General features: G+C 45.2%; 1 protein-coding gene across 1 annotated transcript; it reads left to right on the top strand.

The window, feature by feature from the left end:
• The first annotated feature begins 556 nt into the window (after nt 1-556).
• On the top strand, nt 557-11727 carry LOC138246514 (proline rich transmembrane protein 1B-like). Its single transcript, XM_069201164.1, has 2 exons — nt 557-1397; nt 9866-11727. The coding sequence occupies exons 1-2, from the start codon at nt 657-659 to the stop codon at nt 10040-10042; spliced, it is 918 nt and encodes a 305-aa protein (XP_069057265.1). The 5' UTR covers nt 557-656; the 3' UTR covers nt 10043-11727.
• The last annotated feature ends 348 nt before the right edge of the window (nt 11728-12075 follow it).

The raw sequence follows: 12075 nt of genomic DNA, 5'->3' as shown, positions 1-12075 counted from the left end.
TTTATTTACAACGAATGCATTGCTGTTGCTTATTTATCTTACACAGCCAACGACCATTGACACAGCCAATAGTCCTGGATGGTTTTAGGTGTTTGTCAGTTGTTGTGTTATGCATCTGAATGCAATAATAGCCCAGAGAAGAACCAAAATACCTGTCGGATGGCACAATCTGGGATTCACAGTAAGTACATTTTCAGCTATATCCATATCCATTTAAGCCATATCCATAACTACATAGGCCATGCACCTTTTAGAGATCCCCTGCCTTTTTCTTCCCACTTAAAGCCCTGCCTTAAAGCTTTGCATTACACAACTCTACGGAAGATTGTCTATTTTACGATCCCGGATTCAATGCAGGTTTCACTTTGTAGGAAAGTACTACATAAATTGCTCTTCTAGGCTGCTACTTAATCAGAAATTACAGCACATCTTCGAGATAGAACGAATTAGTTTATCATGAAAGCGGAACTAACACTTCCTTTACAGGCCACTTACGCAAAATGTACATTTCCTGCCTGACCTCTTTATATAAACGCTATGGACATACGGTGTTTACTTAACAAGTGACAAAAGGGAGCGAGACCAGCCACGAAGGACTCATACAGCAAACGGAAGACATTAATCCTGACCAGCAGGAGAAGAATCCAGCATTGACCATGGATACCAATGAACCTACTAAGAAAAACCCGGAAGTAGCAGCTGGTGGTGATCCATCTCCCGCGTATGCAGGTAGAGCTGTGCCTGGTGGTGATCCATCTCCCGCGTATGCAGGTGGAGCTGTACCTGGTGGTGATCCTTCTCCCATGTATGCAGGTGGAACTGTGCCTGGTGGTGATCCATCTCCCGCGTATGCAGGTGGAACTGTGCCTGGTGGTGATCCATCTCCCGCTTATGCAGGTGGAGCTGTGCCTGGTGGTGTTCCACCTCCCATGTATGCAGGTGGAGCTGTGCCTGGTGGTGTTCCACCTCCCATGTATGCAGGTGGATCTGTGCCTGGTGGTCCACCTCACATGTATGCAGGTGGACCTGTGCCTGGTGGTCCACCTCACATGTATGCAGCTGGACCTGTGCCTGGTGGTCCACCTCACATGTATGCAGGTGGACCTGTGCCTGGTGGGCCACCTCACATGTATGCAGGTGGACCTGTGCCTGCTGGTGCTCCACCTCTAGTTCATCAACTACCTGCCAATGTCTTGTATACTCAGCCCACCTACCCTCAGTACGCTGCCAACTACCCAAGTTATCCCCAGGGACAGAATATGGTGGTGACCACCCAGCCGATGATGACTGTGCCCGGATCACAGGTCTACGAGAAGGACTACATGGGGTTCTCTATATTTACCCTGCTGTTTTGCTGCCTTCCTCTTGGAATTGCAGCCCTCATCTACTCCTGCAGTGTAAGTTTCTAAATTATAATCCATTCCCTGATGAGATGTGTTTAGTCCTCAAGGTCACAACCTGAGGTTGGTCTTCAGATAAGGACAGTGCGTGCGTTTTTCTTCGCTGCACAGGGCACTGCTGGATATGCGTGGTGGCTGTAAGTGTTGTGCGCCGAGATCAACTTTCAGAGGTGTGTGATGTGACTTGAACTGCAGGTGACACCACTACAGGTGATTGAATTGCAACTGATGCACGTATTGCATACATTTTGCATTGCAATTTATTTATATAGCGCTTCAAATCACGGAAGAGGCACCAATGCACTTTTGGTAAACACGTAGTAGGACACTTCTCGTTTAGTCTCAGGCCATCAATGATTGTATTAAAGGCTTCTTGCATCCCTTGGAAATTTTACACCATCGAGTTAGTGTACGGGTTTTCTAAACGTTTTGGAGTGTTAAGCATGTATACCAAGGTTCTACAAATTTTAAAATAGTATACTTTCTGTACTACTAATGAGTGCTACTATTTCTAACATATATTACGTGAGTGGCTGTGTGACTGTGTGTGTTAGTGCTTGTATGAGTGTATAAATAGGTGTGTGAATAGCTGTGAGTGAGTGAGTGAGTGAGTGAGTGAGTGAGTGAGTGAGTGGCTGTATGTCTGACTATATTGGTGGGTGAGTGGTGTATAAGTGGGTGAGTGGGTGAGTGGGTGTGTGAGTGACTGTATGGGTGAGTGAGTGGGTGGTAGAATGGCTGTTTGAGTGCATGACTGGCTGTGTAAGTGGCTGTATGGGTGAGTGAGTGGTTATTTGAGTGTCTGGTTAAGTGAGTTGCTGTGTGAGTTGCTATATTGTAGAGTAAGTGTGAATGGATGTATGGGTGAATGAGCGGGTGTGTGAATTCTTGTATGGATGTGTGAATGGGTATGTAAGTGGTTGTCTGGGTGTGTGAGTGAGTGTGTGAGTTCTTGTAAGGGTGAGTGAGTGGCTGTGTTGAGAGGCTGTATAGGTAAGTGTGTGGCTCTGTGAGTGGAGGTATGGGTGAGTGACTGGTTGAATGAGCAGCTGTATGAGTGAGTGGTTGTGTGAGTGCCTGTATGAGTGAGTGAGTGGGTGTGTGAATGGCTCTATGAATGAGCGAGTGGTTATGTGAGTACTTGTATGGGTCTCTGAATGAATATGTGAGCGGTTGTGTGGGTGTGTAAGTGTGAGAGGTTTTATAGGGGTGTGAATTTGATCAGTTTTGTATGAGTGAAATGTGAGCCTAACCATAACATCCCTGTAACCATTGTTTTTTTCCAGTGGGGAATATATATATATCAAAATACCTTTAGTGAGCAGGAGTAGGATGCCACTGTTTAGGATTTTGGATTCAAACTCATTGGGTCTCAATGCCTCAGTCGGCTAACCTTACGCCTCATTACGTGTAAATGATGGTAAATCGAAGTTGAGGAGTTTGGTCTTTCTGTAGAATGTCATGCAGAACATATCATGATATTGCAAAACAAGAAAAGTGGAGCATCATGGGAGCTGTGCCTGGGTCTCAGTGCTTGTAACAGTGTGTCCTGAAAGTCAAGGTGATGGCAGAACGCATGGAGACCCAACACCAGAGCAGTACAACGTGTTGCAGACTTAACCCCCAGCCACAAGGTCTAACTCTACAACCAACACCTGTGATGCTAGCAAACACCCCTGGACAGTTACCTCAATACAGGAGTAATGAGATCCGGTGGCAAGCTTAGTAAGAAGGCAGCTTGGTGTGCTCTGAGTTGAGAGGAAGCATGGCCGAAAGTGGAAAGGAGGGCGCTAGCACGCAAACGCTTGGTGTCACAGTGAAGAATTAGAAGAAGTTGGATGCTTTCTACGATTGAGGTGTTTCGCTCGATCCGTGTGGGTTCTGCTGAAGGAAGGAGGTTGAATGTGTGGTGCAGATCTGGGCTGACGCACCTCTGTAAATCTCTCCGTTAAATTAGTGAACTTTCAGCCATTGGCTTGAGACATTGTCACTCCCATCTTGGATCAGCTCAGAGAAGTTTTTACTTGCACAATCTTGCTTTTGACTGTTTGAGTAGATCCCTCCCCTTCTGGTGTAATCTATGTGGTAGTATATAATATCTTCTAAATACTGATACATTGTGCTTTCTTATTTTAACTTTGAATTGACCTGACCATGTCTTGCAAGGTCAGAATATTTTTAAATATTTTTCTATGCAATGACTCCCAGGCCTCCTATTCCTTGGTTCTCCACTACCATGGAGGCTTCATCATAGACCTGCTTTCGGTTCTGTGTCACAGAAACATGGGATTAGAGCAAAGGCTCCGGTCCTTCTCTTTACTGAAGCATTACCATACCTAAGGCAATGGTAACATTGATCCATTATTTTTATTTTTAGTCTTTTACATATATTTTCTGTCGCTGATCCTAGTTTCTTCGAAAGCACTTGATTGCAGAAGTGGTTTGCACTGTCCCGGGATGGCTGCTGCTCTGACGTGGACTACATGGCTTCTGCAGACCTGCCAATTTACAAACTTATTTCACTGTGAGATGAGGGGGTGTGGCTTCGGAGGGGGCGTGGCCTCATGCTGAGAGGTACCTAAGAGGCACTCTGCCCATCACTGAGATCTCCACATGCTCCCCCCAAAAACCAAAAACAAAGGGTCTCTGAGACTGAGGCTGTCGCCAATGTCTTGGGGTGTTCTCACATCCCTTTATGGACATCGGCTGCTCAGAGCTTTTAAAGAAGTTGGAAAGTCACTTTTCAATTTTCCCTGGCACTGTGTGATTTCAGCTCCTCACTGGGTGACTTTGAGAAGGGAGCCGAAATCATGTGGCACATGGTGCCACTGTCTGAGATGGCAGATCTGCTTCTGGAGTGCCTGTTCTGTGACTGTGGTTGGGGCGGGGCTGGTGGTGCCACCTGGACATGTGCCAGGCAACCCGTGTGGCACAAGTGTGTCCCAGCAGCTTAACACAAACCCCTGCAGCCCTTGCAGTGCAGGGGGGTGAAAGCGTCTAGGGCCCCCCAGCCCTTCACTCCCACCCCCCATTTCAGCCCAAAGAGATTGAATATCTGTGAAGCGAAGGACCCTCCTCATATTTTGCAGGGGAGCCCCATCATTTTGTGTTATGCCACTGGTGTGCCCCCTTGCTGTAGTGTGGGCACTGCAGGATCTGATGACCTGAAGAAGAAGTTCTTCTACGGCGAGACGGTCACCTAGCCATGCTACTGCCCCACTCCGAACACAATGCAGAGACCATGTCTGAATGCTACAATGTATTCTGCTTTTTGCAGTGCTGACTTTTCCAACACACAACATTCTGAAAGTTATTTGCATTAAGTATACAATCTGGAAAGCCTTTTCACAGGTCTGCAAATGAATGTGGACACTGGGGGCCATTTATGTAAACTGTTATAGATCTCATCAATGCCTGTATTTCCATTCTGCAGAGCTTTCGGTGACCTCCCTTGTATATAGGTAAAACCCGAAAAGCTGCACCAGAAGGAGGATTGGGGTAGGCTAGGGTGGGGCAGGTTTCTGCACTGAGGGGTACAACCTCAAAACCTTTCTCAGCTACCCCAGCTCTTTCCTCTGCAGCCTGATCCAGCTTGCAAGGAAGTTGAGTTTTTACTTCCCTTGGAGAGGCAAGGCACAGCCCGCAGTAGCTTCTAGGCAGGGCCGGCTTTTGCGCTCTGGTGGCGCCCTGTGCGACAATCTTTTTTTGGCACCCATACCTCCAATGACCACCTCCTCTAATTCCCTCTCTACCCTCTGGCAAATGTGCCCCTCATCTCTCCATAGCCCACCTTTCACATACATTCATTTGTTTCAAGTGCTTGTAATGGCTGGCTTTACTAATCCAGTCAGCTATCCACATAAAATATAGTTCTGTTCTTTGCAGCAGGAATATTATCCATCTATGCTACTTTATGGTGAGTCAAAGCTGCCGCACTCCCAACTCTCTCCCTAGCAGGAACATTACTCACAAGAGGTAGCTTGACATTTTAATTGTTTCCTGAAGGCTGGATGCACAAGGAACTTTTCAGCAGGTGCTTTTAAAATAAAAGTTCCATAAATTATTGCTAAACAGAACCCCACCTCCCCCCGAGGTCAGCACCCCTCAATCCAGGTCAGTACCCGGTGCGGCTGCACTAATCGCACTGCCCTGAAGCCGGCCCTAATTCTGGGGTAACGAAACGGAGACTAGACAGTGCCAAATCTATTCTTCTCAACTGTTGTATGCTACTGATTACAGCCACTAACAAACATAATATATTGACATATCATGTTGGCCATGTGATTTATTTTAGATCTGGCTTGACAGCGCAGCTGTTTGCATGATGCAGTAATAATAGGGCTCCCGTGTTTATAATTTTATTATTTTTGGATGCTTCCATCTGTATTCATCCGTATTTATATTGTGCTAATTTTATCTGTATTTTTCCATTCTTATTTTGGGTTTTGTGGAAAAACGAAGCTGAAACTAGTATATTTCCCATTTATTAAACCAGAAAATGTACTTAAGTTAAGGATGGGTTTCAATTACATGAACCCACACAGATTCTTAATCAGTGCACAGTAAAAACATGCAAGTGTTTGACAACTCTGTGCATATCTACTGCTTTTTAAGCCTAAAATGTATTTCTTTTTTAACCATATTAACTGTCAGTCCGAACAGCCATTATCCTGGCAGTCATGACTAACAGCATTTAGCATAAAAAAAGCTCATTTTCTGTTTTTATCCATATTTTAAAATAAATACAGAAAGGAAAATAGTTTGATTTCTGCCTGTATGCATCTTTAGAAAACAGTAAAAACAGAAAATTAGGAACTTTATTAGCAATTCTTTAAAAAACATAGGACCTGACTAACAACGGTGAACCTTTTGTGCAAGTTCACTTTTTTGTTATTCACAAAATATGAGTTAATAGTATTTTTACTTGTGCAGAGACTCGGCAGTCACGAGTAGAACTCCGCACATGAAAAGATGTCTTGTCATATCTCTACTATGCAGAGTTCTGTGACCCGACTGAGGAGTCTCCGCTCTCCTAACAATGCTATTATCTCGCACTTTGTGAATCAGGCCAAACGAGTGGACTTTGACAAGAGGAATATCACATTCCCACCTCAGGCTATTGGCTATTTGGTGTATCATTCCGTCATCCAGGAAGCGCTTCCATTAGAATGCATTTGGGACTATTTTACATCTGAAAAGTGCAATCATCATGCAGTTTGTCACTGTCAATTCTTTATCTCCTATATGCATTTTATAAAGCAAGCAATCCATTTTGATACCTTTTCATGGCAAAGGCAAAGCCAATAGCGCAGGCTTTAATATGGTAGGTAGCATTTGTGAGTGCAATATATGTACACAGAAGTTATGAATGACTTTGTTTACATTTGTTGGCACATTGAAGCCAGACTTGTTGGCTTTTCCAATACTTGTTTTAACCTTATCACGAACTGAATACAAAAAGATTTGCTCATATAGGATATTTGATATTGTAAAGTAAGTAAATTTGTTAAGGCATATCTACTCTTTGGTGTACCTTTTTATGCAAATAGCATTTGTGCATGCTTGTGTCTCCATAGATAGGGATCCTACATAAGAGGCTGGCCCATACTTTCTTTAGTTGGAGTTCATGTACTCTGTGAGGTCCATCAGCCTCCACCTCACACCACATCTTCTCTTACCCCACTGGATTTCAGCTTCTGCGGTTGAAAGGCCTGGTTGGATCCAGTCGCGTTTCATGGGGCGGGAGAGGGGTGAGGCAGCACGTGGAAAAGGGGGAAATTACAAAAAAAACTTTAAATTTTTTTTTTACCTTCCTCACTGCCTTTTCCGCGCTGCTCTGCTCCTCAGTCCTACCTGCTGCAGGCACAGGCTCCCAGCTCCCCTGTGGCCAATCCTATCACTGCTTTCATGCTACTGGCAGCATGAAAACAGTGTTAGGATTGGACAGAGCATCCATTCAGGGTGCTCCCAGGCAGAGTTGGAGCCTCTGCCTGCTGTCTCCAACCTGGCACGGTGGAGAGAGCCCAGTGCGCATGTGTGTTTGGCGGCCTGAGACACCCGGCCAAAACACATGCGCACTGAGGGGGAGAGCTGTGCACTCCCACTCTGTCCCTGTCACAATCCATGTCCCCCCTTTTACAATAAAACTATAATAAACATAGTTTATTATAGTTTTATTGTAAAAGTTTGCAGCTGCGTCTGCTGGCGGGGGTGATGCTCCTCTTCCATAGCAGAGGAGCCACCCCTGGTTGGATCGTTGTCCCTCTTCAGTCCTTGCATTCTTAGGGAATGTGCTGACATGCTGGGACACAGAGGCTATCTGCTTTAAAGGTTTCCATTTGTTGTTCCTGCACGAGGTGAGTTCAAAGGGGTTGGGGTGGCTAACCTTTACTGCTCCTGGCACTCTCACTGAGGGAAGAGTACTCATTCTCTGAGGCTACTTTGCTGCACTATCTATCATGGCAAGCTGGGGAGCTAATTTCACCCCCATGGCCCTGGGCAGGATGATGAGCAAGGCATACTGGATTATTCCCCAACTATATAAAAGACCTCACCAGCATTTTTGCAGACGGGGCCTCTACTGCTGTCACACAGTATCAAATATGTTGATATTTTCAAGTAAGACTTGATAGTTTTAAATAGAAGAGAAATATCTGCCAAACCCACTAGGCCGCATCTGTGGATGGGTAACTTTAGTAATTTAGAACCCAGGTGGCATCTCCCCAGATTAGAGAAGCATTCAGATTTTAATACGTGGTATGGGAAATGTACAGGGTACAAAGGTTTTTATTGGTTACCTTTTTCAAGTGACCACTCTGACATGAGAAGACTCACTGTCGGTGAATGTTTCGTGGTTGGAAGCTTGTTCCTACAGGGAGAACCTTACACAGCTTGGCAGTCATTCTAGGACAGCTGCTGTCTCAAACACACGAAAGATGATGGGTGGCATGCTTGCAAAAAGTCTAACCATTAGCAATCGTTCGAGTAGCATTCCAAATCAGGATTCTTTTGAGCACCATGCCGCTTGCGTTTGGACCCATTTTGCATAGGCAAAGCAATCTTGACTCTCCTCACTGAGGAATAATCCAGCCTGAACTGCCAAGCCATGTCCTCCCAGAACCGGACCAATCAAAGACCGATTTTTCCCTAATTGGGGCTCTTTCATTGGGTGTAGCTTGATTCCAGTGGAACAGTGAGTACCGGCCCCACATCTGGCCATACACTTGCCACTCATAGCATTCCATCTCACACATAAAGCACAATGGATGGAATGCTTGCAATAAAACTAACCACTGGCAATCACTCTGGGTAGCATGCCAACCCATCGTTCTTTTACCAACCATGCCACCTCAGTTTGGACCAAGCCATATGCAAATCAGTTTTGACCCTGCTCCAACACAAACAGTCCAGCATGGATTGCCAGGCCCTTCCCAAGGCACATTTCGCCCTGAGTCATTGAGAAGGAGCTTATACTGTTTTTTCTTGAAGTCCATCCTTCTGCTACTTTCAGATTCTTGGAAGCGCCCTGGTATGAAATTACCTTTCTTGCCTCGCTGTGAGGATTTTGTCTCCGCTTTCCCGCCTACTTGGACGCAGGTGGCATAACATGCATTTGTAAAGCAGATGTTCACCCATGGGGCGTACTGTTGCTGTATGATAGGTGGCTTATGTTACCAAACTAAATAGTATCCATTTTACCTACCTGAGGAGGGAGGAAAGGCTGAGTGGATGCAAACCGTAAATCCGTAATGCCAAGCACAGACTCCTGGGGTGAATGCATCTCTGCCCACGGAGGGACAGGCTAACCACCTTGGAGCATGCCTTTTTTCTACCTTCCACACAGAGTGTGAGCCTGCCAATCTACTACTTGCAGTCTCAGTGTAGAGACCAAGGCCTGCCCACTCCTGACAGAAACAGTACAGGACCTTATAACTATGCACCAACACGCCTCACTTTTAGGACAGAACACACCAGGGACAGCACTGTATCTGCAGTGCGGTGCTACAGTGACATTGTCTGGTAACTAACCAGTTTCTCCCTGGTACTGAGAATACACATTTTCTTTCAAGGTATTTCAGCTTTCTGGGTTGTCTCAGTGTACTAAATGTCCTCATTTTAAAATACAGGGCAGGACGATGTTTACTTCGACCTAAAGTGCAGTATTCTGTGCCACTAAGATTCCTTGCCTACCCCATATCTCTGAATCCCAGGTGGGGTACACTCATGTACAATCACCCACACACTGGGGGGGGGAACCATGCACCACTCCAGTCAGGCACTTACACCAACCCTTTCCACCTCAGCCAGACTGAGGTCACCTAGTCATCACTGCACTGTGAGCTGCAAACTGGAGATACAATTAAAACACATTTAGTTGAATAGTAGCAGTAGCTGAGCAGTGTCTTGTAAATATGTTTAAGAGACGTATTTCCTGAAGTAACCTGAGAGTATTATTATTTTTACAGACGCAGTCGGCCAATGAGAGAGGAGACACAGTTCGGGCAAAAGAAAATTCCCGTATGGCAAGGATGCTAAACAACTGGGCTCTGGGAATTGGCATTATCTTTACAATTGCTTGGGTTGCCTACGTCATATACATCAACGTCGCTTTCAACCATTACAGGCGCAATTACTACGGCTGACTGCGGAACGCAAGAGAAGCTGTCCTTTGCCGGAAGTAGATTCAGGCATTCAAGCTGCATCACATAATCGTTTTATACTGTGATATCAAACTGAGTGGCAGATGGCATGTATTTAGAGTGGTGGGGCGAGCAAAATGCTGGTGGCATTCAAACAATAATAAAAAAATGCACTTACCTCCCTGACTTGCCACAACGTCCTCCTCGCTCTGGTGTCTTCTCTCCTCAAAGCTCTGGACCCAGGAAACTGCACTAGCCAATCCCTGTGCTGCTCTCATGCTCTTAAACAGCATGAGAGAAGCATCAGGATTGGAGGGAGCAGCCTCTTTCAGCGCTGTTATGAGCACTAAAGGCCTGTGCTTTCTCTAACCCAGCTGTATTAAGACAGAGAAGTTAAAGTTAGAGAAGTTTATAATGCTTCTGGGCCAAAGGGACATGTGCTCTTTAAACATAAGTGCAGAGCTCTCTGCTGCCACTCAGCAGCAATTGCCCTGCCCCTTCCTGACACTCAGTTCAGGACGAGTTACTTAAAAATAAAACGGTAATAAATAAACTTTATTACCATTTTATTTTTCAGCTGCCCTGGGTCATTTTTTCATCGGGACGATGCTCCTCCGCTCTCATGGAGGACCCGCTCCTGATCAAATCGCCTTGTTTTGTGGAAATTTCATGACACATTTGCTAACTTCTGTTGCAACGCAGTGCAGCAAACAAAGTTACTGAACTGCATTTCATGATGCGACGGGAGCATTGCAAACTCAAATCTACAAAGAGATGGCATTGCTGCTCTTTTCCCTGGTACTAACGCATCTTAACCCTGCCTAGCGCCACCCACCAACCTTTCCATCTTAGTGCAAAGGTGTATTCACGATGTTGAGCACAGTCCAAGACACCATGCTTGGACTAAGGGCCTGATTTAAATTTGGTGGGTGCAGTGCTTAATTTGTGCTTGCTAAAGCCATCTCGGGCCTCTTTAATCCATTTACAGCCACTCCCTGCCCCTTCAGCTCACTCTTGCAGCTTTCTCCCTTTGTGATGCTTTTTTGTTTTTCACTTCCTCCGTCTTTCCCATTTGTGTCTTTTGCTCGCAGTAAATGCTCAAGGCAGAAAAATAAGTGCCAGTCCTAAAAAATAAGGGCCGGTTACAGCACCGGAAACCTCCAGCTAAAAATAGGCCCTGTTAACAGGCCAGTAAAGGGAATGCCAGAGGAAGCAAATGTAAAGGCTGTGGACAGCAGCCAATAAAATTGTCTTTTACTTAGTGACTCCTCTGCATATACATTTGCTAATCACAAATCTTAATGAAATATGCAGTTTGGATAAGTAAACATCCAGTAAGAATGTGGGATAAAATTCACAGCCAGATGCCTAGGAGTTGTCAGTATAGCTCTGCAGCAGAGATAGGGGGGCTGATTCACAAAGGTAAACTTGGACCAAAAGTATAACTTTACTCGTAGTGAATGGGCCCAGGAGTTTTGGCATGGCCAGTAGCAGGGGCATTCCTCAGCATCACTCCCTTCAGGTAAGCGGCTCTGAACAAACCCCATGTTCAGGACCCTTCCTGAAACCTTCACTGTGAAAATCTTTGTCAATTGGCTTCTGTGTCATGACTGTGAATAAACGTGTTAAATGTACATTTTAAGATTTATTTCTGAAAATATAAATTCTTATCAGAATTGTTTTTCCTACTTCTTGTAGTCTATGTGTGAATTATTTCAGCTCAACGCCACACACTGAGGATTACATGACTGCCAAACAAAAGGTACAGAGATAGAAAAACATTAGGATTGACAAAGGCAATGATCTTGGTTTTGTGATTAAAGGTAAAATCTTCAGCCTCTTGGGCATGGAGAGGTGTCCTCGTAGCTGCAGGCAGGAAGTTAACCATGAAACACTTCTTTAACCAGCAGAGTCACCCAGTACAGGAATAGATCCATCGATGAAGCACCTCTTTATCCAGGAAAAGTTGGTAAACACAGGGACAGATGCAACCACAATGCACCATTCTATCAAGAGGTGGTCATTGAAGATCACCT

Source organism: Pleurodeles waltl, chromosome 7 (genome assembly GCF_031143425.1).
Source record: "Pleurodeles waltl isolate 20211129_DDA chromosome 7, aPleWal1.hap1.20221129, whole genome shotgun sequence".
NCBI classification, from domain to species: Eukaryota; Metazoa; Chordata; class Amphibia; order Caudata; family Salamandridae; genus Pleurodeles; species Pleurodeles waltl.
This window is presented reverse-complemented; position numbering and strand designations above follow the sequence as displayed.

Bases quoted from the DNA above. Each gene is read 5' to 3' on its own strand.
- LOC138246514 (XM_069201164.1), top strand. From the start codon at position 657: ATGGATACCAATGAACCTACTAAGAAAAACCCGGAAGTAGCAGCTGGT. The intron at 1,398-9,865 runs GTAAGTTTCTAA...TTATTTTTACAG, and splicing joins CCCTCATCTACTCCTGCAGT to ACGCAGTCGGCCAATGAGAG.